Source organism: Furipterus horrens, unplaced genomic scaffold (genome assembly GCF_987537825.1).
Source record: "Furipterus horrens unplaced genomic scaffold, mFurHor1.1.pri manual_scaffold_4, whole genome shotgun sequence".
Lineage (NCBI taxonomy): Eukaryota > Metazoa > Chordata > Mammalia > Chiroptera > Furipteridae > Furipterus > Furipterus horrens.
Genome location: NW_028327174.1, coordinates 8,234,984 through 8,258,838, shown reverse-complemented (window position 1 = coordinate 8,258,838; position 23,855 = coordinate 8,234,984). Strand labels below are relative to the sequence as shown.

General features: G+C 55.0%; 2 protein-coding genes across 5 annotated transcripts; one reads left to right on the top strand and one right to left on the bottom strand.

Annotated features, from left to right (window-relative positions):
- TST (thiosulfate sulfurtransferase) lies at positions 1 to 7,734 on the bottom strand. The gene is made up of 3 exons (XM_090272489.1): positions 7,510 to 7,734; positions 6,262 to 6,877; positions 1 to 457 (listed from the first exon to the last, which is right to left on the bottom strand). The coding sequence occupies exons 2-3, from the start codon at positions 6,854 to 6,856 to the stop codon at positions 159 to 161; spliced, it is 894 nt and encodes a 297-aa protein (XP_090128615.1). The 5' UTR covers positions 6,857 to 6,877; positions 7,510 to 7,734; the 3' UTR covers positions 1 to 158.
- An 85-nt stretch (positions 7,735 to 7,819) lies between these two features.
- MPST (mercaptopyruvate sulfurtransferase) lies at positions 7,820 to 15,834 on the top strand. 4 transcript variants are annotated; one of them, XM_090272486.1, is made up of 4 exons: positions 7,912 to 7,975; positions 8,367 to 8,489; positions 11,426 to 12,053; positions 15,234 to 15,834. In XM_090272486.1, exons 3-4 carry the CDS (start codon positions 11,459 to 11,461, stop codon positions 15,530 to 15,532), a joined length of 894 nt encoding a protein of 297 aa, XP_090128612.1. In that variant the 5' UTR covers positions 7,912 to 7,975; positions 8,367 to 8,489; positions 11,426 to 11,458; the 3' UTR covers positions 15,533 to 15,834. The 4 variants fall into 4 exon arrangements, with proteins under 4 accessions (XP_090128614.1, XP_090128611.1, XP_090128612.1 ...); XM_090272487.1 differs by having other exon boundaries at positions 7,923 to 7,975; positions 8,353 to 8,489; XM_090272488.1 differs by lacking the exons at positions 7,912 to 7,975; positions 8,367 to 8,489 and adding an exon at positions 7,820 to 7,877.
- The last annotated feature ends 8,021 nt before the right edge of the window (positions 15,835 to 23,855 follow it).

Sequence of the window (23,855 nt, the reverse complement as noted above, 5' to 3'; positions counted from 1 at the left end):
CCAGAGAAAGCTATATTTATTCCAGTGTCGGGGGAGGAGGGCTTCGCCCAGCGTTTCTACGACTTGTCAGTGTCCTTGGCTGAAGAGGTATGTGCCAGCCACAGGCCATGCCACCCACTGAACTGGCTGAGTTACGGGCGAGTGGCGAAGCTCGCTGCTCAGGCCTTCTCGCCCTTCTGCTGGGACACACGGGTCTCTGGGGGGGCCCGGTGGAACCACTCGAACCAGGAGCCATCGTACACGGCCACATCGGGCTTGCCGCAGAGGTAGGCGGCCAGGGCAATGTGGCAGGCGGTGACACCCTTCCGGCACGTGGCAATCAGGGGCTTTGCGAGGTCCACCTTCTTGGCCTCGAACATGGCTCGGAGCATCTCTGGGCTCTTCTCGAAGCCATCCTCGGTCAGGAAGTTCATGAAAGGCATGTTGACCGAACCTCGGATGTGACCCGAACCCAGTCCTGGCCAGGGGCAGAGGACAAAGGGAAGAGCAGGGTTAAGGAGGCATGGGGGGAGGGGAGCAAATGGGGCCTGGAGGCTGCAACCAGCCGAGACTATAAGGATAGGGTGCCTCACAAATAAAATAATGTCTTTGCCCTTCTCAGAGCTGGTCCTACTACATTCTGGCTCATGACTTAAGACACAGTGCCCTCTCCCCCCTAACCTGCCTTGATGTGATAACATCCAAAATCAGACCTGCTTGAGAGGATGGGGATACGAGTCTCAGCTCTACCATCTACTAACCTTTACCTTGGGCAAATCACATCACCTCTCTGGACCTCAGTTTTCTCATCTGTAAAATGGGTTCAGTGGTGCCGACTCCTATGGGAATAGGCTTACTGAGAAGAGCAAATGAGAACCCAGAAGTGAAAAGGAGAGCCCCAGCGCCGCTCTCTGGGAGTGTGGTCCAGTGAGGAAGATGGATGTTAGATAGATACTCGCAAGATTCATTACTATTGACATGATTCCGTTTTACAGATGAATACATGAGGCTGGCAAAATAAAATGGTTTCCCTAAGGCCACACGGAGAGGTAAAGACAGACCCAGGATTACATCAAGTCACCAGGTTTTCCTGTTAAGCACATGGCTGTGGAAGGAGCATATGACCTGGTATTAGACACAAGTTCAAATCCCAGCTCTGCCACTTACCAGCAGGGGGATCTTAAGCAAGTCACAGCGCCTCTCTGAGCCTCAGTTTCCCCGTGGGTAAATGGATGAGAGTAGTCACGTGCGTCAGGGCTGTTGTAAGGAGTGAAGCGCTGACTACGGAGGCTGGCCCACCCCCCTCAGATTCTGTCGCCCACATACACACTTCACCACCCACTCCTGGGGGCAGACGAGACTGGGGACACTGTGGTCTGTCTCTTCGGGCCTCTCCTAGCAATACTGAGGCCTAGATGGAAACAGAAGCGGGGACTGGGCTGGCTTTGGGGCCCATTCCCAAGTGTCGCTGCACCCGGTGAGTCTGCCAAATCTGGCTTCAGAAAAGCCAGCAAGTTGGGCAAAGTGGGCTGGGCCACAGCCAGAGCTGGTGGCCCCCGCAGGGCCAAGGCCTTGGTCTAGTCCTCAGCACGGCCAGGCCGCTCCTCCCTTCCTCAAGCACCCCATACCCTGGCAGACTGGGTGTTGGGAGAGGCACCCAAGATACGTTTGTCTCTGAGCTCCTAGGATAGGAGCAGGACCAGGGTGGGCGGCAGCAGGAGGGGACCTGACCGGGGTCACCAGGGCACACACTGGGGCGATGTGCAGCGAGGCAGGCCTTGCACCTCGGAGTTTGTTTCCCCATCTGTGAAATGGGGAGATAAACCCACCTACCTCACAGGTTTGTGGGGGAAGTTAGCCACTGTCAGCAAAAAGCCCCCTAAAGACCCCAGGCACACAGGAGGCATGCCATCATGCCAGCAGCGTCCCCTTCCTCTCCCCCAAGGTCAGAGAGGACTCGGAAATTTGCCGGCATGACTCACAGGGTCCTTTGAGGGAGAGATGTCCAACTTGTAAAATTATAGCAATCTCTTTCTGTGGTGATTTCATCTTTTTGTCTGGACACCTTAATCTGAGACTGGATGCGTGCTGACCCTACCAATGAGGAGCAATTCATCTGTTGGCTTCAGGGTGCTCTTTGCCTAGAAACCCAATGTTAAAACGTTGAGCATCCACGCAGTGGGCTGGGCTTAGTGCATTTAGAAGCACAAGTGTTTGCTGGGTTCTGAATGCTGCTTTTCCTTCCCCATCCCCGATGAAACAGCTTCATTGTTTTCCTCTGATTACATAAATGGCACCTCTTTGGAGAGACGTCAGGGGGTTTCTGCAGACCCTGGCCTCCCACACTGGGCCAGCCTTGGTCTAGTCCATCTCTGCCATCAAGGGCTCAGGGCCTGGCTGAGGACTTTAAATGAGCAGGAACTGCCAGCCTTGGGGTGGGGGGTGGGGGATGAACATGACCCAGAGTGCCTTGGAGAACAGCCAACTGGAGCCAGGAGGCTCCTCTGCTCTTCTCCGGAGTCCACCTCCAGCTGCAGGCTTGCTGCCCCCTGCCCCCTTCCTCAGCAGGCACACCACCATGCTCATAATTCCTCTGGCATCAGGACCCAAAACAAGGGGTTACTGCAAGAACTTTACCCTCCTGGCCCTAAAGCGGAGCCAGGCTCAGAGAGGTGAGGAAATCTACCCCAGGACACACAGCACAGGTGTGTGAAGTGAAGTCAGGTCTGTCTGACCCCAAGCTTTCCTGGAAAAGGGGGCTGAGGTAGGGGGATGGATGAGACAACCCCTCATTTTCCTTAACTGCTCGGAGGTTCTTGCTTTCTTCCTGAAGACAGGAGGGAATTCAGTGCAAGTGGCCCCAGTGGTTAGCCCCCAACCCTGGCCACTGGAAGGCATCTTGGCGTGCTCCTGCCCCCTCTGACCCCAGCCCAGAGACCTTCAAGGGAAAGACAGAGGCAGAGGGGCCCCACGATCCCACAGCAACACCACAGCGCTGGGTCCTTTCTTCCGAGCCCCCCGTGTTTGCTCACAGGCAGTAGCCCCACCTTGGTGCCTGCAGACTGGGGTCAAGCCTTAGCCACTCTGCCTCCTTAGGGAAGTCCCTGCTCCCTTTCCCTGTCTGCAAAGCCAGGCCAACTCTGACTCCCACCTGCCTCCCCAGCGGGGCTGCTGTCAGTGTCGGGGAGAGTTTAAAGGGCTCTGCCAATAGAGGGAGGGGTCGGTATCCTCCTCCTTCAGCCTCACCCCTTCTCACGCCCCCTCCCCAGGGAGGAGAGAGAAGAGGCTTATACAGACACTGAACAGACTCCCACCTCTGTTTTCTCCCTTCCTCCAAGCTCCTGTAAGGATTCAGGGGTGCAGGGACTTGCTCAAAGCCACACATAAGCGCCACACCAAGATATAAACTCAGGTGTCTGGCTCTTCTTGTAAGAAACAAGGACATAGTGACTCCCAAACCAGTAGAAAATCATTAGTAACAAAGGGCAAATGTAATTAGAGTGTCTTAAGGGACATCCTGAAGGGGGAAAGATAGTCATCACCAGACAAAGGGCAATTGGTAGAAAGTAGTTGACAGTAGTAACATATTTACAAATCACAAAAGGGGCATTTAGATAATCGCATTAGATTGTAACTCCGGAGTAACCAGTAATGGAGAAACGGGGGAGAAGGAGAGGGGTAGGGGGAGCTAATCGCGTTAGGCGGGGAGCTAATCGCATTACTATAAAACCAGTTTTCTTTGTCTAATCGGCACACACATGCTCCTGGCTGAGGGTGCGCCCGACTCTGCAGACTCGTGAATAAACGCGTCACTTTGCTGCTCAAGTCCTCTGTCCCGGTTTTTATTGTGAGCGTTTCTCACACTCTCACCTTGCTTCCCATACACACAGGACCAAAGGCACTGGGAGCACAAAGCTGAGGCCAGACGGGGAGTCCCTTGCCTGTGCTGTGCAGGAAGTGGCTGTCAGGTTTCTAAGACCCTGCTTCCAGCTCCTCCTGGGCAACAGGCCTTCCAGGGGTGGCCGGGGCCCGCCACCCACCTCCCCCTCGGTGTTACATCTGGACTGCCCCACCCACGGGCTGCCTCCCTGACCCCACCCCAAGCTGGCAACCAGGAATTCAGCAGGGCCTCATGTGCCTTTGGATCCCCTAAACATCTTGTATGGAAGGCTGGCAAATGCCTCAAGAAAATGAGGGAGGAAAGTGCCACATCCTCCATTCCTTTCTAGATGGCTCTGGCCCTTGCCCTCCTCCAAACACCCTTCTAGCCACTGCTGCATTTAAATGAATACACCCCCAGGTGGGTAGGGCCGACTACTCTTCTTGTTTTATAACAAAGGCACGAAGAGAGGCTGAGCGATTGGATTGAGGTCCCACCACAAAGGAGGAGCCGACCTCAACTAGGCTCCATGCTCCCCAGGGCTCCAGATGGGAACTGGAGGAGGTGGGAGTCGGGCCACAGGGTGAGGGGCTGCGGTTGCTTGAAAATGCCTGGCCTCCAGGAGGTGTGGCCTGCAGCAGGCAGTTTCCCCTCTCGGAGCCTCAGTTTCTTCATCTCTAAAATGGGAGTGAGGGACCCTGGCAGGTGTGGCTCAGTGGACTGAGCACCAGCCTGCAAATGAAAAGGCTGCCGGACAGGTTCGCAGTCAGGGCACATGTCTGGGTTGCGGGCCAGGTCCCCAGTTGGGGCCATGTGAGAGGCAACAAACTGATGTTTCTCTCCCTCTTTTCTCCCTCCCTTCCCCCCTCTCTCTAAAAATAAATAAAACCTTTAAAAAATAAAAACAAAATAAAATAAAATTGGAGTGAGGAGACTGGGTCTGGGATCTCTAAACTCTCCCCGCACTTCTTCTCGGGCGCTTCGGGGCCAGGTGGAAAGCAGCCAGGGGAATGATTCCACACTCCTCTGCCAGTGGAAGCTTAAGTCCTAAGGAGAGAAGGTGTCTTGAACCAAGACCAGGAGGGGGTTGCAGGAGTTCTGAGCCAGGAGTCTCTGGAAGGTGCCAAACAAACTCGAATCTTCAACTCTGGACCTTCAGAGAGCAAGCCGGGCAAAGGAAAACAAAAAACAAAAAAATGGCCTGGGAAGAAAGCCACAAGGGGGGGCGGCGGAGCCCTCCATTCTCCTGACTCATCCATTAACTAGCCTTGTAGACTTGACCCCTCTCCTTCCCCTGTGTACCTCGGTTTCCCTTCTGTCCCATGAGGTGACCTTTCAGGCCCTCCAGCTCAAAAAGTGTTGGAAACAGCTTTCAGAGTTCTCGTCCTCGGAGGCACAGACAGGAAGAGATTATTTGTCAACAAGTTAGGCCAAATGTTGCACGGGTGTTAGATTCTGCAGAGGCGCCCTGACTGAGGATGGCCAGCCCCGGCCATGACTGGCCCCAACAGCACTGAGGTCCCAGCCACCAGCAGTGCCCCGCCCAGCAGGGGTGATGACAAGACCCCCGAGGTCTGTGAGGAGGTTCTAGAATTCTGCATGTCCTCTCCTGGGACTACCCCTACACCCAACAGTGTAGAATCCTCCACAGGAGAGGGACATTTCACATGTCACCTCCCAGTTGATGCCTGGCGGGGGGGCGGGGGAGGACGCAGGTGGAGCTCCCTCCTGGCCCCGCAAGGTCTCGGTGGGGAAAATGGCAGTGCATTCTGGTTTAGATCACTGGTTTGAAACTGGACAGAATGGGACTCCTATCTTGACTCTGCCGCTTAACTGAACAAGTATTTACTATCCTGGCACCTCAGCTGCCTCCCCCCTAATATGGGGCTATTAGGCCTTGTTGGATGAGCTAATGCAATGTTGAGGGCTTAGCCTGAGATGGCAGGGGCTATTATAGTTCTGTATACAGGCTGCAGCTGTTCAGAAGGGTCGGGAGGCCTGGGAGAGCTGGGGGTCCGGGTGCTGGCAGGAGGACATTGTTGGTGTCTATAAGGCTTTCTAGAAAACAGAGAGGCCCAGAAGCGAGGTGTCCCTGAGATGTTTCTGTACAGTGACCCATGTGTTGCCTCAAGGACACCTTTGGCATTTGGGGAGCTAGTGGCTGGGTGTGGATGTGGATCACCGGTCCGCATTACCCTGGGATCACATATGGAGGTCCTCATGCAACAGAGCTGAGAAAGCCTTTAGGATGGGCTCCACTCTCTCATTTTACAGATGGAAAAACTGAGGCCTTCATAGGGGTACTGGGGGCAAAACCTGAAGAGGATCCCAGACAGCCTTACGCCCCATCCTTCCATTGGGCATTACTCCCCAGGGAGCATCCCACCCATGGGGACACCTACCTACGACATCTGGCTCCGGCTCGGTGCCCAGGTACCGCCCTTGGGCCCGTGAATCCACCAGCTGGAACCTCTTAGATTCAAGGTTCTCCAGCACCTGCTCATAGGTCTTGAGCAGGGAGCGGTCAAGCGTCGCTTTGAAGACTGCGGGCTCTGGGCGTGAGGGCTCAGCTGTCACCGGGTGGCCCTCCTTCAGCCAGTTCCGGAAGCCGCCGTTGAGCACCGACACCATGCGGTGGCCGAACACACGGAACATCCACCAAACCCGGGGTGCGTAGAAGCTGCCCAGGTTGTCGCCGTCGTACACCACCACGTGCGTGCCATTGCTGATGCCCAGGCGGCCCACGTAGTCGGCGAAGTCCGCCTCGCTGGGCAGCATCATCTCGTAGGGGGAGGACCTGTCCTTGCACTGCTCTATATCAAAGAAGGAGGCGCCCGGCACGTGGCGCTCTTGGTACTCCTTGCGCGCGTCCCGGGTGCCTGGCGAGTACCAGGATCCGTCCAGTACCCGCAGGCCAGGCCCCACCTTTCCAGCCCGGACCGACTCTGCCAGCCACTTGGTGGAGACCAGCGCCCGGTAGAGCACCTGTTGAACCATGGTTTCAGCTCGGCGCTTCACCTGGCGCGGGTGGGAACCGGGAAAGAGACGCATAAAAGGACTGCGTGGTCAGCGCGGTGGGCCCTGGGAGGAGCTTTTTGCCCACCGAACCCTCCAGGGTGGCCTGTTTACCGCAGCCCGGGGGTCTGGAGCGTGTAGTGTAATTTCTCTAAGGGAAGCCTCTCCGCCACTGCCTGGGTCCCCCTCACGCAAGAGTCGGGCAAGAGCTTCTGAGGTCTACAGGGGGGAGGAGCTGGCCCTTCAAGCTACAATACTTGCCCTCGGGACCCTCACAGAAAAGAACGGAGAAAGATGTCCAGGTTGGGGGAAGATGGCACCTTGCGCGTAGAGCCCCCCTTCCTGGGAGGGCAGGGGAGTGGGCGCGTAAGGAAGGGTTCGCTGCAGTCCCGCACAACCGCCACCCCCGCGCCTCTTGTCTCGCAAACCTTCCTGGGGTTTCTTGGCAGCCGGGGCTCGCTCGCTCCCAAGATGCCAAAGTCCTGCCCCAGTTCGGTGACCTCTGCCCTAGCTGGCCCAGGGATTCCACCCACACTAGCCACGGGGACCCTGCCCTGGGTCGCAGGTAGCCGGACCGGAGGCTCAATCCCGAGCGGCCCGGGCGCTGGTCACCGCCCCCATCCCTCCGCACTTACTCGCCCTCGCAGCCGCCCTAGCTCCCGCCCCTGCCCGCTAGAGAAGTCGGCTGTTCAAACCCCAAGCCCGACACTCCCCAGCCGGCCTGCACCATCGCGCCGCCGCCCTCGGGGGGGACGCGCGCCACCCGCCTCGGTCCCGCGCTCCCTGCAGTCCAGCCGCGCCCGCGCCGGACCGCCACGCCGCGCGCGGGGTCTCCTAGATCCCCCGAGACCGGCGGGGAACGCCGGGCGGCACCGGGGCTGCGCGGAGCGGAACTCGAAGGCGCAGGCGTCCCCCAGGCCCGGCCAATGGAAGGCGCAGGCAACGGAGGCTCGGAGTGGCCGCGGCTGGGGGCTGTGCCCAAGTCTCCTCCCTTCGGCCGCAGGTTAGTGGCAGGAGGAGGGGACAGCTGCGGGCGTGGGGAGGGGGCACCTTGCGGCGGGGGCTATGGCTGAGTCTGGAGTCCGAGAGCCCGAAACCGGGGTAACTGCTGAGGCGTCCCGCTTGATTGCTTTAAGGGGAGGCCGATCGTTGGGGTGCGCGGCGCGGGACTCCCTGCGGGGCCCGAGCGGACGAGCGGGCTTCGGTCTCGGAGGGGAGGCGCGCCCTTGGGTTTGCCCTAAGGATGGTTGTCCGCAGCAGCTTGGGGTGCCCTGCCGGGTGGGGTCGGGGTGAGTGGCGGGTGGGAGCCGTGGGTGGGGGAGGGGGACACCAGAAACGACTGGAAGGAGGGAGGAGGGACTAAGAAAGCCTGATAGACTAGAGGGAGTCCAACTGACCCTAAGGTGCCAGGAGGAGAAACTGGCAAAGAACCTGCGGGAGTGAAATGAAACTAACTCGTGTCGGTGCCTGCGTGTGAGGCACTTTTTCCTAGGGTTGTTCCTTAGTTCCCACAACCACCTGCTGCGAAGGCCAGAAGCTCATTTAAGGACCTGGGAGCTGAGTTGGGCTGTTTGCCCTGGGGGCGCTCCGCGTCGTTTAGATCAGGCAGTCTGAGGTCTGAAGCCCATTGGGCACCAGCTGCCTTTGTTGGCTTGCGAATCTTGAGGCTTCATGCTTTTAAAAATAATTGCCTTTGTTTTTTTCATTTAGTTGTAAGTTTATATACTTTAATTTTTAACAATGGCTGTGTTTACAACAGTTGGCATAATTCCTGAAAATCTAACAACTGGTGGGACCGCACTGCCCTAATCAGCTTTTGCAAATGCTGTTCCATATGCCTGGAATGCTTTTCTCATACCCTTTAATATTTTTGTTCTATGCTGAAATAATTATATTCTTTCAGGAAGCTGCAAAAAGCCATTCTTTGATAGACATTTATCCAGTGAATCCTCTGAGCTTTGTGCTTTGCAGTGGGGGCAGGGCGGGGAGAGGGGGAGCTTCCAAGGAGGACAGGGCTGGAGAAGCCTTGAAGAATGCCCATTCTGAACAGAACCCTGCTCTTCCAGGGCCCACCCAGACGGCGGCCTGGGGCTCACACTTCCCTGAGTGGGGTTGTTTACACTCCCGAGATGGGCCTGGGGCTGCCCTGTAAGTCCTGGAGTCCTTCACTCCCAGAGCACCACCCAGCTGTACTGGTCCAGGCCTGCCAAGCGCACAGGGACCTGGTCTGTGCCCGCCCCTCAGTGACACACACTGCTTGCTCTCCCAGACCCTCTACCTCCTCATCTTTTACATTCTAGATTTGCAGTTGTCCTTTCAAAGGCTACCCATGCAAGTAACTTTGAAGAAATAATGGGGTTTTTATTAAGCTGTTTTGAATGATTATTAACACCAGTCACATATGGGACACCGTAATGGCCCTCTACATTCATTATTTAATCTTCACTAAAAGGCCCCACTGTAAGAAATGGAAACGGCCCTGGCCGGTGTGGCTCAGTTGGTTGGAGTGTCATCTGGTAACCGAAAGGATATGGGTTTGTTTGATTTCTGGTCAGGGCACACACTTAGGTTGCAGTTCCATCCCTGATCCAGTGAGTTCTGGCGTGGTCTACCACGTACCTAGGATCCGTGGTGGCGGTCTAGGCACATACAGGAGGCAACCAATCAATGTCTCTCTTTCTCCCTTTTTCTCTCTCTCTAACAGCAATTTAAAAAATGTCCTCAGGCGAAGATTAGGGAAAAAAGGAAAAGAAAGAGAGAAATGGAAATGAGCCAGGGAGCCTAACATGCCCATCCTCACATAACTTTTAAGCTGCAGAGAGGAATTTGTACTGATTCTTTTCACTCTAAATGTATCCTTAAGGGAAAAAACCAAGGAGCTCCAAGAATGGTGGGGAGCAGGGGCCGTTATGGTTCACAAATGGGTTCTTCAAGAGGGGGCCCGCAGCATCCCTCAACATCATCCAGCTGTGGTTGTAACCCACAGATTCTGGGATGGCCCTTTAACCAAAGCCCCCTTGGCAGCCTCCACATCTCAAAGGTCAAGCTTCCTGGGCCCCTGAAAAGGTCAAATCAGTTTGAATTTCCCCCTCCTCCAGGAAGCCTTCCCACCCCAGGCTGAGCCAGTGGCCCCTCTGTGCTCCCACTAACTCCAGACTTTCCTTGATTATATTGTTTCTCAAGCAACAGTTTCTCAGTATCCAGGGCAGGGCCTGGCCCTGTAGGCAAAGTGGTTCCTAAGTCAGCCTGCAGTGAGACTGTGGAAGGGGGCTGGGTATAAGGTAGCACACTGTGGACTCCTTAGGTCCTGGGCATTGTTGACCTAGGGCTGGGGAAGAAGTCCAACCTCCAGAGTTGAAATCTGGCTTCAAATCCTGAGGCTGTCCCGTGACCTGCTGGGGTGCTTAGCTTGTAGCCTGGCCCAGAGGGCCGCACTCCAAACTCTTGTTCTCGACACACCCTCTTCCCCTCTGTGGGTGGCAGGACTGCCTAGGGTGGATGTAAAGGTTGTGCCCTGCACAGGGAGTGCACCGCTGAGGGGCTTGACCTAGAGGCTCAGCCTCCACCTTGAAGAAGGGGTGCCTTTCTCTAGTTTGCACACAGGCCCCTGGCTGACTAAGGGCTGCTTGCACAGGGGCTCAGGGCGCTGGGAGCACCGGCTTTGGGAGGCTGTGGGCCAGCAGGATGGGGGGCTGGCGGACTGCTGCACTCTCAGCTGCCAGTCAGCAGGGAAGTGCAGGGGAGAGAAAGCTCAAGCTCAGGGGGCAAAATCTAACCTGGCTGGATGGACCCTGGGAGCCTGTTCAGTGCATGTCAGTGAGGTCTGGATTCTGGGGTCACATTACCTAGTGTGCAGTCTGCTGTCACCTCTTCTCAGCTGTTGACCTTGATCAAGTTAGTGCACTTATATGAGCCTCGGTGGCCCCCTCTGTAGAACCGTGAGAATAAACCCAAACCTCCTGAGGATGCTCACTCTGACAAATAGCCTAGAGCCTACCCACTGTCCTGCTGTGTTCTAAAGTATTGTGAGGATTACATGGTACACACAGCAAGGTCCCAGTGAATTCCAACTGCTCATCCTGTCAGGCTGCTTATGTTTGTTGAAAGTTCCACCAGGGACCATCCTCGGTTTGCAAGTGTAGTTGGGTGCATCTAGGTGGGGCTAAGGCTTTTGCCCCTGCTTGCTTTTAGGTGCCCACAGGGCTTTCCCCTGCTTGGACTCTTTCCCTACCTGCCCGCGAGCAGCAGCAGTTCAGGGGCCTCCCTGGCCCCCTCTAGGGGTCATGGTCATTTGGTCACATGACCATGGTATATATCCTGGCAGGGGAGGAGAGGAGAGAACCGAGTGACCCAAGTCTGCACCTGGGTTCACCACCGCTGATTTTCTGCGTTCCCCGGACTCTGCCCCTGCACTCCCAGGCTCCACCTCCCCAGCCCGCCTTGCCCCAGTCCCAGCCTCAGGGGCACGGGGCGTTGCCTGCCCCGGGCCGGTGGGGGTGGGAGGTCAGACCTCTTCCTAGTTTCCCTCCTGACTTCCTCCCTGTCTCCCAGGCCTGCTGTCCCAGTGTCGCTGCCGCCTCCGCCATGGCCCCGCAGCAGCTATTCCGTGCGCTGGTGTCCGCACAGTGGGTGGCCGAGGCGCTGCGGGCCCCGCGCGCCGGGCAGCCCCTCCAGCTGCTGGACGCCTCCTGGTATCTGCCCAAGCTGGGCCGCGACGCGCGCCGTGAGTTCGAGGAGCGGCACATCCCCGGCGCCTCCTTTTTCGACATTGACCAGTGCAGCGACAGTTCGTCGCCCTACGACCACATGCTGCCCAGCGCTGCGCACTTCGCAGAATACGTGGGCCACCTGGGCGTGGGCGCCGGCACCCACGTCGTGGTTTACGACGCCAGCGACCAGGGCCTCTATGCTGCGCCACGAATCTGGTGGATGTTCCGCGCCTTCGGCCACCGCGCCGTGTCATTGCTCGACGGTGGCCTCCGCAACTGGCTGCGCCAGGGCCTCCCGCTGAGCTCTGGCAAGGGCGAAGCAGTGCCCACCGAGTTCCGAGCCACGCTGGACCCCACCTTTGTCAAGACGTATGAGGACATCAAGGAGAACCTCCAATCCCGGCGCTTCCAGGTGGTGGACGCCCGCGCCGCCGGCCGGTTCCGAGGCACCGAGCCGGAGCCCAGAGATGGTAACAGCGCTAGCCGAAGGGACGGGGAGGTACCGTGGGGCGCGGGCTTAGGAGCACTCCGGGCATTACCCTTGCTTTTAAGGGACACCGCATGGGGTGGGGCCCCAACATTTGGTCTCTAGTCCCCTCACCCTCACTCTCTGAGCCCCACTGGCTTTATTCCTCAACTGGGGGCAATGATACTTGCCCCTCACCCACCCACCTATACTTGGGGCAATGGCTGCCCAAAATTTGTTGGGAACCCAGGGTGCCCTGTATATGTGTGAGAAGCCAGACAGCCTCAGCCCAATATTATGGGTGTAGGGGTTACTGCAGAATAGGAGGGGTGGTGGGCAAGCCCAGTTTGGGAGAAGTCCCAAAGAGATGGGGCCTAATCCAGTCTGCACCATCCCTGAGGAAGAGGAGGGAGCTGAGGCAGCGGAGGAAAGGGAAATCCTTCAGAGGGGCCGAGGCTGGCGGCAGGCAGGAGAGGGGGCACTAAAGAGCAGTTGCTGCCCAGGGGTGGGGCAGGAATTGAATAGAGGGTGCCGGCTGCCAAGGGTTGAGGCAGGGCCTTCTGCATGGGGCTCGATTCTCCAGGCAGGAAGCCTGCAGGGAAGCCCTGGATGAGGCAGGGAAGGGTCTCCACAAAGCAGTAGAGCCCCACCCCTTGGTGTGAGCTTTTTAATGATCCCTGAAGGTGTCTGCTGTCACCACAGAGAAGAGGAAATGGAACCTTGGAACGAGAAGCAGCCCTGCCAGGAGTTGAGCTCCTCCTGGAGCCCATACATTTAATGTCAGTGAGCAGCCAGTAATTCCCCAGCCACTTCTCTTGTGCCTACTCCACAGAGGGTGTAAGGACCTTGCCACTTCCTCTGGGAAGCCCTCCCGGAATGGCACCCCCGTGCTGCCGAATCGGGGTTGGAGCATCTTTGTGCTGGCAGAGCAGCTTAGGCTCACCCTGTCCTGGCACTGTTTTGCATGGCCCGAGGGCAAGGCCATCCTTGTTCCAGGGCTCCCTGAAGCTCACCAGGTAGCTGGCAGTATCGATGCCTCAGGAGGTTTGGTAAATTCAGAAGGTCCCTGCCACGTGGAACATTAGGTCAAACCATATGAAACTGCTGATATCCAACCATTTTTAAGCCTCCACAGGTGGCAATTTCATGCATCCCAGCTTAATAAAGGGTGCCACCTTGAACCTTTTGGGTTCTTCAGTTCGGTCCCCCAGGGAGTGGAGAGGTGAGGATGGGGAGTGAAGAACATAGGATGGCGATCCAGAGCCAGACCTGGATTCAGAGCCCTGCCCCAGACTGCACTGGCTGTGTGACATCTGGCAGGCAGGTCACCTAATCCCTAAACTGTAGCTTCTACACGTGAAAAGTGGCAGCAGGGCATGGAACTTAGAGGATCAAATGTCAAATGGCAGCAAGTGTGCAAAGCACTCTGCTGCTTGTTGGCACCCACGGGATACACCCGAGAAATGGGAAGTGATACAATGAACACATGCTTCTGTGGTTGTCATGCTTACCTCCGTCACGCATGCTCATCTGTGAAATGGGAGATAATGAGATAACACCTGGCAGGCCTGTTGTCACTTGGACTGAGCCAAGGACATGTGTCAAGGCTCGATCTAAACCAGTGCAGAGCCTCACCCTTCTCATCATTCCCACGCCACAGCCCGAGACCTGGCCAAGTGCCCCTGTCATTGGCCACCTTGTTCCAGCAGGGAGGAGAAGCCTGCTCTGCTTGGTGGGGTTCAAGGCATGGGGACAGCCCCCGTCTGACAGTAGCCAACCTGGGTTGAGAGCTTGCTCTGTTCCTTCACTCCGGGCTAGTCTCTCTGCAATGTCTCTCCAGCTTCTGCATCTGTTAAGTGGAATTCGTGAGACATTCCAACCTCACCGTGGACTCGAGTGCTGGCTCTACATGAAGTCCTGAGAGGAGATAGTGACATGCGTCAGCAGCTTCCTGTAGGAATGTCACCCCACTGCAGGGGGGGAAGCTGAGGCAGAAACCACCCTAGAGGCCAAATGGCTGTTAGGGGTTATTTTGTTGCAAGTATCAGTCCTTGGTGCGGAAGTGGGAATATTAGCAACCCCAGCCTAACAGGAGCAGGTGAGGACTGCATGAGCGGGGGTGAGAGCAGAACGCGTGTTTGAGGGCCCCAGGTGAGCTCTTGCAGGTGTGGTGAAGGGATGACCCTCCACATGAATGGTTCTCTAGCCTTGCCTGGCTCTTCCCGCTCACAAGCCAAATTATCCTGTGGAAACAGAAGTGTGGTTTTCCCCTGCGGTCATATCAGAGCTCTAAGACTTAATCCAGGCTTGCTAAGGTGATCCCACGTACTTCAGTCTCTCCTTGGGCCTCAGCCTAGCCACTGTGTGGGCTTTTGCTGTGATGACCTTTAACCCCTCCAAGCACAATGCTACAATGCTATTCCCTGTCCCCTAGGATCTCCTCTGCCTGGGATGCTCTCAGCCCCCACAGCCCAGACCCATCTACCTGGCTGAACCCTACTCATCCTTCCGGGCCTTCTCAGAGAAGCTTCCCCGACCATCCCCTCCCTCCTAGGCAGTGCTGCCTGATGGTTAATGTGCAGGCTCTGCCCATACTAAGTTGGGCAGGTTAGTCTCCTCATTTGTACAAAAAGGAGGGCAGTAATTTCTTTCCCATGAAGTTTTGGGGAGGATTAAAAAAGAAAATACAGCTGAGGGACTCAGAACAGTGCCAGGCCTAAAGCGAGCGCTCAGCAATGCCAGCTGTCACCATCTCCTGTGATGTGCCCCGGGCAGCAGGGCCTTTTGGTAGCACTCATCATACTTGTAAGTATTCAGTTACTGCCTGTCTGCCCTGCCAGATCAAATCTCCTTGGCTGCAGTGCTACCCGTTCTAGCGAGGCAGAGGTATTGTCGATCTTTGTTGACCCAGGACACATAGTCACCAGGACATCGGGGGCAGCGTGGGGTGCTGGTGGGCCCTGAGTCTTGGGTTCAGACTGCAGCCAGCAATTTGCTAGAGTCACGACCTTGGGCAGTGCTGAACCTCAGCATCTCTGTCTGTGCGATGGGATGCCCGTAAATTGTGCCCGGGTTTCCAGGTTTGAGGGTCACACGAGATGATGCATGTGGGAGGCTCACAGTACCGTGGGGGCTGTTCAGACCACCCTTGTATTTGTCCCCTCCTCCTGCTCTCCTGCTGCAGGCATTGAACCTGGCCACATCCCCGGCACCGTGAACATCCCCTTCATGGACTTCCTGACCAGCGACGGCCTGGAGAAGAGCCCCGAGGAGATCCGCCGCCTGTTCCAGGACAAGCAGGTGGACCTGTCCCAGCCACTGGTGGCCACTTGTGGCTCCGGCGTCACGGCCTGCCACGTGGCATTGGGGGCCTACCTCTGTGGCAAACCTGACGTGGCCATCTATGACGGCTCCTGGGTGGAGTGGTACATGCGGGCCCAGCCCGAGGATGTCATCTCCGAGGGCCAGGGCAAGACCCGCTGAGGCTGGGCAGGACGTGGCACACGAAGCTCCCATGGTGCCCAGCCACCAGCTGTGGCAGCTGGGTTGTTCTGACGCTGTTTTCACCAGAAGAGCGTTTCCTCCTCCGACTCAGGTGGCACATGGGGTGACATCCCAGAGGCCAGGAGTTCTTTTGACTTGTGGGCTCCCAGTGGTGGCAGAAGAGAAGGTGGCGGTGGGCACAGGGGTTGAGGTGAGCCACCCACATGGTGCTGAGCAAAGCCCCACCTCCCTTCTGTTTTATGGTTGAGGAAATAAAACAGCCAAGTGCTAAATGCTTCTAACTCTGGGGCTGCCTCAGTTTCCTAAGCAAAGGGCGTTCCAGGGAGCCTGAGGGTCTTAGGAACCTGCCGCTCCTCTGGGCAGTGCTGGGGCCCCAGAGCCCTTCCATTCATGTAACCGGAATGCCCCCAACAAACTGTCCTCCGCCCCATAATGCTGGAGGAGGGGTCTCCCTTCTGGCTTCTGGGCTATTTAAGGTGAATCGTGCCATGGTGTGTCTGGAGTCCTGCTGAAAGCCCCCAGCAAATAAGCAGTACACCTCATTTCCAGATAGGGGGCCGTCCCACGCTGAGGAGGGCTGTCCCAGCCCATCAGGATATACTGGAGAATGGCTGGGTTTAGCTAAATTGAAAAAGAATCTAATTTTTTTTTTAATTTTTAAGTAATTTATCTGTTTTTTTAATTTTATTTTTAGAGAGAGAGGAAAGGAGAAAGAAAGGGAGAGAAACATCACTGTGTGGTTGCCTCTCACTCGCGCCCCTCAACTGGGGACCTGACATGCAACCTAGTCATGTGCCCTGACTGGGAATTGAACCAGCGACACTTGGTTCGCAGGCCGACGCTCAATCCACTGAGCCACAGCAGCCAGGGCAAGAGAATCTAATTTTATTTATTTATTTGGGGGGGGGACCTAACTTTAGGCTCTGGGAGTCCACACTTGGAGGCTAGCCTCTGGAGCTGCTGGAGATGGGCAGACCCAGGGGTCCATCCTTTCTGCTCAAGGAGAACCTTTTCCCTAGGGTAGGAACTCTGCTCTCCTCCCTCTGTGTCCATCTTCTGTGCAGAGGTGTACAGACGTGTTTGAGGAGGCCCCAAATGCCTCCTGTCAGAACCTGAGTCGCTCCTCCCCATCTGCGAGCCCCCGAGTGTCAGCCTGTGTTGGGGGAACCCTAGAAGGGAAAAAATGGGCAGTGATTTTCCCAAGGTGGCCCGATGGGTTTACGGCAGCCAGGACCAGACCCAGATTCCCTGACTCCGAATTTATGCTACACCTCAACCCCTGCCGCATGTCTTCTGACGCTGCCGGCCAGCTCCCAAGCCCCCAAGGCTGGAGGGCGCCCGTGGGACAGAATCCTGGTTTTCCAAATAAGAGTTCTAAAGTCAGTCCCACCCTCACTAAGCCTCAGCTGCCTCATCTGTAAAATGGGACTAATATGTACTTCAGATGAAGGGATTTCAGGCAGGGACAAAGCCTGGAGCCCATAGCAGAGTCCCATCTTTCTAGCTCAGGGAGGCTCAGCCTCCGCACTAGGACATTTCGGCCAGATCACTCTTGGCCCACTTATGCCCTGTCGGATGGTTAGCAGCATTTCTGGCCTCTACCCACTAGAGGTCAGTGGACCCACTCAGCTGTGACAACCAAAACCATCTACAGACTGGACCAAATATCCCGGGGGTTGAGCACAGCAAGAATCACCCCCAGTTGAGAACCACTGCTGTAGGAGCAAATAACACAGTTGGCCACAGCAGTCAGGAACAGTGGAGACAGGGAGCCCCACGTGGAGGGAGCCCCACATGGAGGGAGCCCTTCCCCCACAGACAAAATGTAGCCGCTGAGAAACCCTCCTTCTGTGCTGGTCTCAGAAAAGCCTCGTGGTCTCTCCTGGGAATGTCCCTGCCTCTCCAAGGAGCAAGGTTCGTCTTGTGAGCTTCTGGTCTGGCTTTCGTCTCTGCTACCCCGTGCAAGGCTACCTGACCTCGGACACATTTCTGAGCCTTGGTTTCTTCAACTTTAAAATGGGAGTAATAGAGAATCCACGGAAACTGTTTAGCTTGGTGCTGCATACAAAGTACTGTAAACATAAAGTGACTGTTATTTTTTTTTTTAAAGACTTCTATTTATTACGCATGTTGAGTGCCTCCTATACTCCCCGCATTGGGGCAGAGGGAGCGAGGAAAGCAAGAGGACAAGCTCAGAGAGGTTCAGTGGTTTGCCTAAGGGCACACAGCAAGTTCAAGAGAAGACTTGAACTGGAGTTAAACTTCTCAGGCTCGCAGCCTCTCCCGTGAGCCTCGCCTGTGCCTGCGGTGGTTTTCCAGATCTCAAGATTGAGGGAAGACTGGAGTGTAACTCGAGGTTTGGGAACACATGTGACAAACTCATGTAAGATGGTCAAGTGTCTCCTCAGCTCCATGAGGAGATGCCTTGAGCTGTGGGATATAAGCAAGGGTGCTGGGTTAGGTTTCCTTTGCTCACCCCAGTCCATCCCCAAGAAAGGTGGCCAGACTGATCTGAGCCAGAGCTTTTCCTCCTGGGAAGATCCTCCTCGATGGGTCTGGACAGGTTCAGAGGAGCCCTCCCTGCCCAGAGGCAGGAGAAAGGAGGTGGAGCTGTGCCTTGTAGTAACTACTGGAGAGCCCTGAGGTCCATGCCCCAAGCCCGGCCCCCCAACCCCTCCTGCAAACCTGAATTCCCAGAATAATTAACCATTCACTGCAGTGGCCTGGCATCCCATCCGCCCCATGTATTGCAGGCAGCATCTTGCAACACGGACAACAGACATGATGAAACTTTGGCCCACTCAGTAAATAACTTGCTGCGCACCCCTTCCATGTCAGGGACAGTTGGAAGTTTGCCAGCCTTGTCTAACCAGATGTACCGGAATATGGCCATTCTCTGGATCATTCCCCTGAGGGATCATGGCCTGAAGAAGCCCTCACCCCGTACTGGGATCAGTTCTGCTCAAGGGCCCAGAAGGTCTGCCTTCTAGACCCTTCCAGTCAGGGCCTCAGTCACCTCCTATAAAAACTGGGAGGAAACGTGGCCCTGCCATGCACAGGGTGGGTGTGATGTCAAATAAGGTAAAGCTGAAAACAATATAAGATGTCACTCCTACTGGAATAACCCCAGCTGTGTAAGCAGAACAGAGCTTCATTATCCTGAACTTAGGGCAAATGAGTCACTCGGGAGGAGATGAAGTTTTCAGGTTAACTGACACTTTGTAATTTTAAGCACCAAAATCTTCAACACATTAAACTCTGAGGGGTTGGAACATCACCCGCTGAGGACACCTGAATGCCCACTGGCTTTGTTTCACACTTCATTTCAGTGACACCTTCAGGGCCTGTTTGCCCCCGAGCTAAATGGCCCCAGCTGCTGTGCCTTGCTAGGGCTCGAGTCCCTGCAACTTGGTCTCACGTCCAGCTCCAGAGTCCCCACCTGCTGCTAGGTGGCCCACTCTCTCTGGATGATGCTTCCCACGCAGAGGCTTAACCCACTGTGCTGAGCAGGTGGGGGCTCTCGAATCTGCGCCTGCAGCAGCTGGCTGGACTCAGATCCCTGTGGCCACTGCCTGCTCTTCTGCCCATGTTCCCGGACTCAGAGTGCATGGCCAACACACAGGGTCACCTGTGCCCAGACCTGGCATTTCTCCCAGACTCCACCTCCCTTGTCCACAGCCAGTCAGCACTGAGGTCTTTGGATGTCCACCTGCGTCCCCACTGTCTTGGTTCAGGTCCCCCACCCACCGTGCCCAAGACACACAGAAACAGCCTGCCCCATCCTTCAATCCCAGTACACCCTGAGGGATGGGCCTCGCACCAGGATCTGGGGCAATGGAGGATGAAGACAGACCCTCGGGGGGAATGAGCCTCATGGGGAGTGGATGGCAGCCTACGACAGGTGTGCTGAGGAGTGCCTGAGACACGGCACACAGGACAGGAGGGGGGAGCGGAGGTTCTGGGTCTGAGAGGCACCTCTGCCCAGGGCTGACAGCCCCTTCATGAATACCTGCACTGTGCCTTCTCACTCCGTGTAGAGACACAGCAGGGGACGGGGTTCAAAGCACAGCCACTGGAGGCATTGGGACCCCCGGTTCCCAGGTTCTGAGTGTGGGCAAGGTGCCTTGATGTCCTCATCTGTGATGTGGGGGTAATCCAGGACCCACCTCATAGCGTCAGACTCATACAGAGCTCGGAGAATAGAGCCTGGCACAGTAATAACGGATTACTGCTATTACTAGTACCCTGTCCTGCTCCCACTCCGGCCTCCCTATGCTGGCCCGTGTGCCCTTGATGGTAACCGATTATTCATGATTCCCTTCCTGGCCTCGGCACAGTGACAGTCATGAACGGGGCTGGCGTAGACGTATGTATCCTGGTGGGGCTGAGAGAGACCCTAAGAATCCCTCCTATTTATTGAGCGCTTTCCATGCCCAGGGAAGGATGCTAAGTGTTCTGTATCCATTTAGTCCAACAACTCAGAAATGGGTGTTATTAGCCCCCATTTTACAAGTAGGGAAGGTGTGACCTGCCCAAGGTCACAGGAAGGTTAGGGCTGGGATGGGGATCCTGGCTGGAATGACTACAGGGCATTCATTCATCCACTGCAAGACAGAATTGGGGAGGGGGTCACAGAAGAGAAGTGGGAGTTCTCTCTGGGTGGGGGGTTCATAAGCCTCTCTTTAAAGTTTATAGTAGCAATCAGCAGGGAAGAAAAGCACAATAATTGGCTGAAAGCATGTGACAAACTGCAGAATTGTGTGGCTCAGGATGAGATGGGAGTGGCCTCCAGGAATGCTGTGGTGAGCTGGGTACCGGGGAGGCTTCCCAGAGCTGGGGCCGTGGGGAGAGTTGTTACCCCAGTGACACTGGTCTGTGTGCACCTTCTTCTCACCTCTTCTCCTGCCAGCCTTCACGCCCTCACGCCTGCCTCTCGTCGCCTTTCCCCATTTCTGAACCACAACGAGGCTTAAAAAATCATGCAGATATCTAATGAAACTACATGTCCACTTCTCATGATCCAGCAATCCTACTTTGAGGACTTCATCTTGAAGATACACTTCCAACAATACAAAAATACTCATGCATAATGGAGATCATAAGATACTGGGAACCACCTAACTGTAAACATATAGGAGAGAGTCTGAGTAAGCTATGGTAAGCTCACACAGTGGGGACTTGTGCAATGGGACGAGAATGAGGAAGGGCTCTGGGACAGGTGTGGACTGACTTCTAGGATGTATTGTTAAGTGGAAAAAAAAGCAAAGGGCGAGAAAAGAGTATCCACAGTATGCTGCCTTTTGTGTACGAGAGAAGGAACAGGAAAACATGCGTGTATCTGTTCATCCCTGCACAAAGAAACACAGGAAGAATCAACCAGAAACAATGGGATTGGCTGTCTATGGGGGATGGGGGTGAGTGGGAACAATTGTAGTGACGCTTGCCTAACTTTACTGAAGAAGACTTCTTGCGTCTTTTGACTTTTAGAACTATGCTGTGTTTTCTCATACTCTAGAAAATAAATTAACAAGGAAGGGGGAGAATGAAATGTTAATACCTATAGAAACAAGTGAATCTAACTGTGCTTCAGACAGAGAACAGGACAGGGGAAAACAAACCCCGTAACCTCCCCTACCGGCCCAAGTGATTCTTGAATGTGGTATTCGGGCTACTTTGACTATATAGCCTCAGTAAAAAGACGAAACAAAACAACACACACCCTGGAAATAAATACTAAACTCTTTTTATTGGTTTGTTTTTCACTGAGTGATGGGTTACCCCTTATGAAACTAGGACTGAGCAAACATTGTGGATGTGGGAACCGACAGTCCCCCTATCGGAGAGAGGAAAAACAAACTGGGATGAAATCTGTGGAGCTGGACTGAAATTGGAGTTACCTGTATGAGCTTGGGGTTTCTATGACAGATACAGAAAGATATAGCGCACATGTGCATGTGTGCATGTGTGTGCATGCACACGTGTGTACGCATGCACATGCTTGTCTCCTAGCTCTAGCTCTGCTCCCTGGGAGGGCCTGGAAGCAATCCCACCCAAGTGCCGTGAAGCTCCCTGGTGCTCAGATCTTGGGTCTACATACCATTATCCATCAAAAGGAACTGGGGCTGGTGGGGTCAGGAATGTACAGTGTGAGCCTGGATCATCTTGCCAGAAACTAAGCACCAGAAATGAAGGAAGCACTCCAAGAGTGATGGGAACATACATGTCAAAAGGATACAGGAGCCTGGCGCAGTGCGGGGCAGGGGGCAGTGGGCAGGGGAATGCAGGGAGGAGGGATCAGAAGCTATTATTTAATGCACACAGATTTCAGTTATACAAGCTGAAAAGGGATAATGGTGATGATACCAAAACCTTGTGAATGTACTTAATGCCACTGAACTATACACTTAAAACAGTTAGGATGATGTCAGAAAAACTTGCCCTCTACCCTCTTAGGTTCATGCTTGGAGGCCTGCAAATTAAAACTGGCAAAAGACAGTTTTTACTCACATAGAAACATGCATATGTATGGGAGTTCACAAACAAATGTGACTCAAGGAGGGAATGTGGGGCCACACACCATGTTAGGAAGGGAAAGCGATGAAGAAAGGGCACTTACAGGAAAGCAAATTAGGGTATATGATAGTTTTGTGACGACACCTGTTTAGGTGTGGTTCAGACCACTAGTCTCTAATGTGCCCCAACTGGGAATCGAACCAGCAACCCTTGTGGTTCACAGACCAGTGCTCCACTCACTAAGCCACATCAGCCAGGGCTCGAGGAGTTCTTTTTAAACCCAGATTTCTCTGATTCCGTTTCAGCCAGGGCTGCTAACTACACCCTCACTATAAAACAAGGCACTGGGCCATCTAAAGTAGTTCTTTCAGCCAAGACAGTTAAGAACTAGTTTAGATACCGTAGGCGACTCCACACCTGCCTACAGCAGAGACGGGAGAGATGCTAACAGGAACAGCTGGAAGGCAGACGAGGCTTCCTCTAGAAATAGTGTTGGGGTGCTGCGGCCCTTTACTTCCCCTACCTTGTGTGGGGAGGTGCCTTCCCCCTCTGCGGGCTGAGGGAGAGGTTTCAAGGAGGCCATTTGTCCTGGATTGTGGGTGGGACCCAGGCCTGGGAAAGCCTGCAGGTGGACGCTGGCTTGGCCACTGCTCCGTAGTGGAATCAGATGTGGCTGTGCAGGGTGAACAGCCGGGAGCATGGGTGGCTTCCCTGGGACTAGCTGAGGACCTGGGTACAGAGAGGTGGCGTGGAGCTGTACAGAGGAGCTTTCTGCATGATGGCTGTGGGGTGGGGCCGGGGGGAGTTGGTCTTTGAGTGGACTGCCCCAGGCAGCTGTGGTGTGAGCCACTCCTAGCAATGGGGGCTCCAAAGAACCCTCAAAACAATCCTCCAGGAAAAACAAAACAAAAAACTGAGCCAGTTTGAATCATTGCTCTGGCCAGAGCAAAGCCACTGCAGAGGACATGGCACCAGGCAAGAAAAAGCCTTCTTTTCCCGCCCCCATCCCATGAGCCCTGGCTGATTGATGCATCTCTCCCTCCCTTCCCCTCTAAAAGTAAATAAATAAAATCTCTGGCAGGTGGGTGAGGCCCCAGGCGCCCAGGGGATGGGTAGTAGAGCCCTGGGTCTGTGTGATTCCCGGTGCAAGCTGTGGAATGAGAGCCACAGGGGCCAGAGCGACATGGAAGTGGGATCCCTGGGGGAAGCTGTTTAGAGCTGACTATTATTTCCAATTTAGAAATGGGAAGCTGAGGCTCAGAGAGGTTAAGTGACGTTCCCAAGCCACCCAGCTAGCAAGCCACAAAGCCTGGGCTGGCATCCTTGTCTGGGAGCCTTTGTCCCTTAACCACCTCTGTCTTGGCTCACTTTCTACTTGAATTCAGAGCCAGGTTAAAAAGCACCTGTTCTGACTGGGTGGTTCAGTGGATTTAATTCCGGGTCAGGTGGGTTGCGGGCCAGGTCTCCAGTTGGGAGCATGTGAGAGGCAACTCATCAATGTTTCTCTCCCTCTCTTTCTCCTTCTTTCTCTCTAAAAATAAAGAAATAAAATCTTTCTAAAAAATGAAAAATTAACCCAAAGCTGTTCTTCCCAGAAGGGGACAGCAGGGGGCAGTGGAACCAGCAGGCGTTTGTAGTTTGGCCTCCCTCCAGGGTAATCATCTAAGGAATGTTTGGCATTATCCTCTATGTGGGGAGGACAGCGAATGACTACGAAGAGTGCCAGTCTGTGGTTACAAACAGGACTATCTGGGATTGTGAGTTTTGTCAAAGCCTCTTGTACCCACCT

Bases quoted from the DNA above. Each gene is read 5' to 3' on its own strand.
- TST (XM_090272489.1), bottom strand. From the start codon at position 6,856: ATGGTTCAACAGGTGCTCTACCGGGCGCTGGTCTCCACCAAGTGGCTG. The intron at 458-6,261 runs GTAGGTGTCCCC...GCCCCTGGCCAG, and splicing joins GCCGGAGCCAGATGTCGTAG to GACTGGGTTCGGGTCACATC.
- MPST (XM_090272485.1), top strand. From the start codon at position 7,940: ATGGCTGAGTCTGGAGTCCGAGAGCCCGAAACCGGG. The intron at 7,976-11,425 runs GTAACTGCTGAG...CCTGTCTCCCAG, and splicing joins TCCGAGAGCCCGAAACCGGG to GCCTGCTGTCCCAGTGTCGC. The intron at 12,054-15,233 runs GTAACAGCGCTA...CTCCTGCTGCAG, and splicing joins CGAGCCGGAGCCCAGAGATG to GCATTGAACCTGGCCACATC.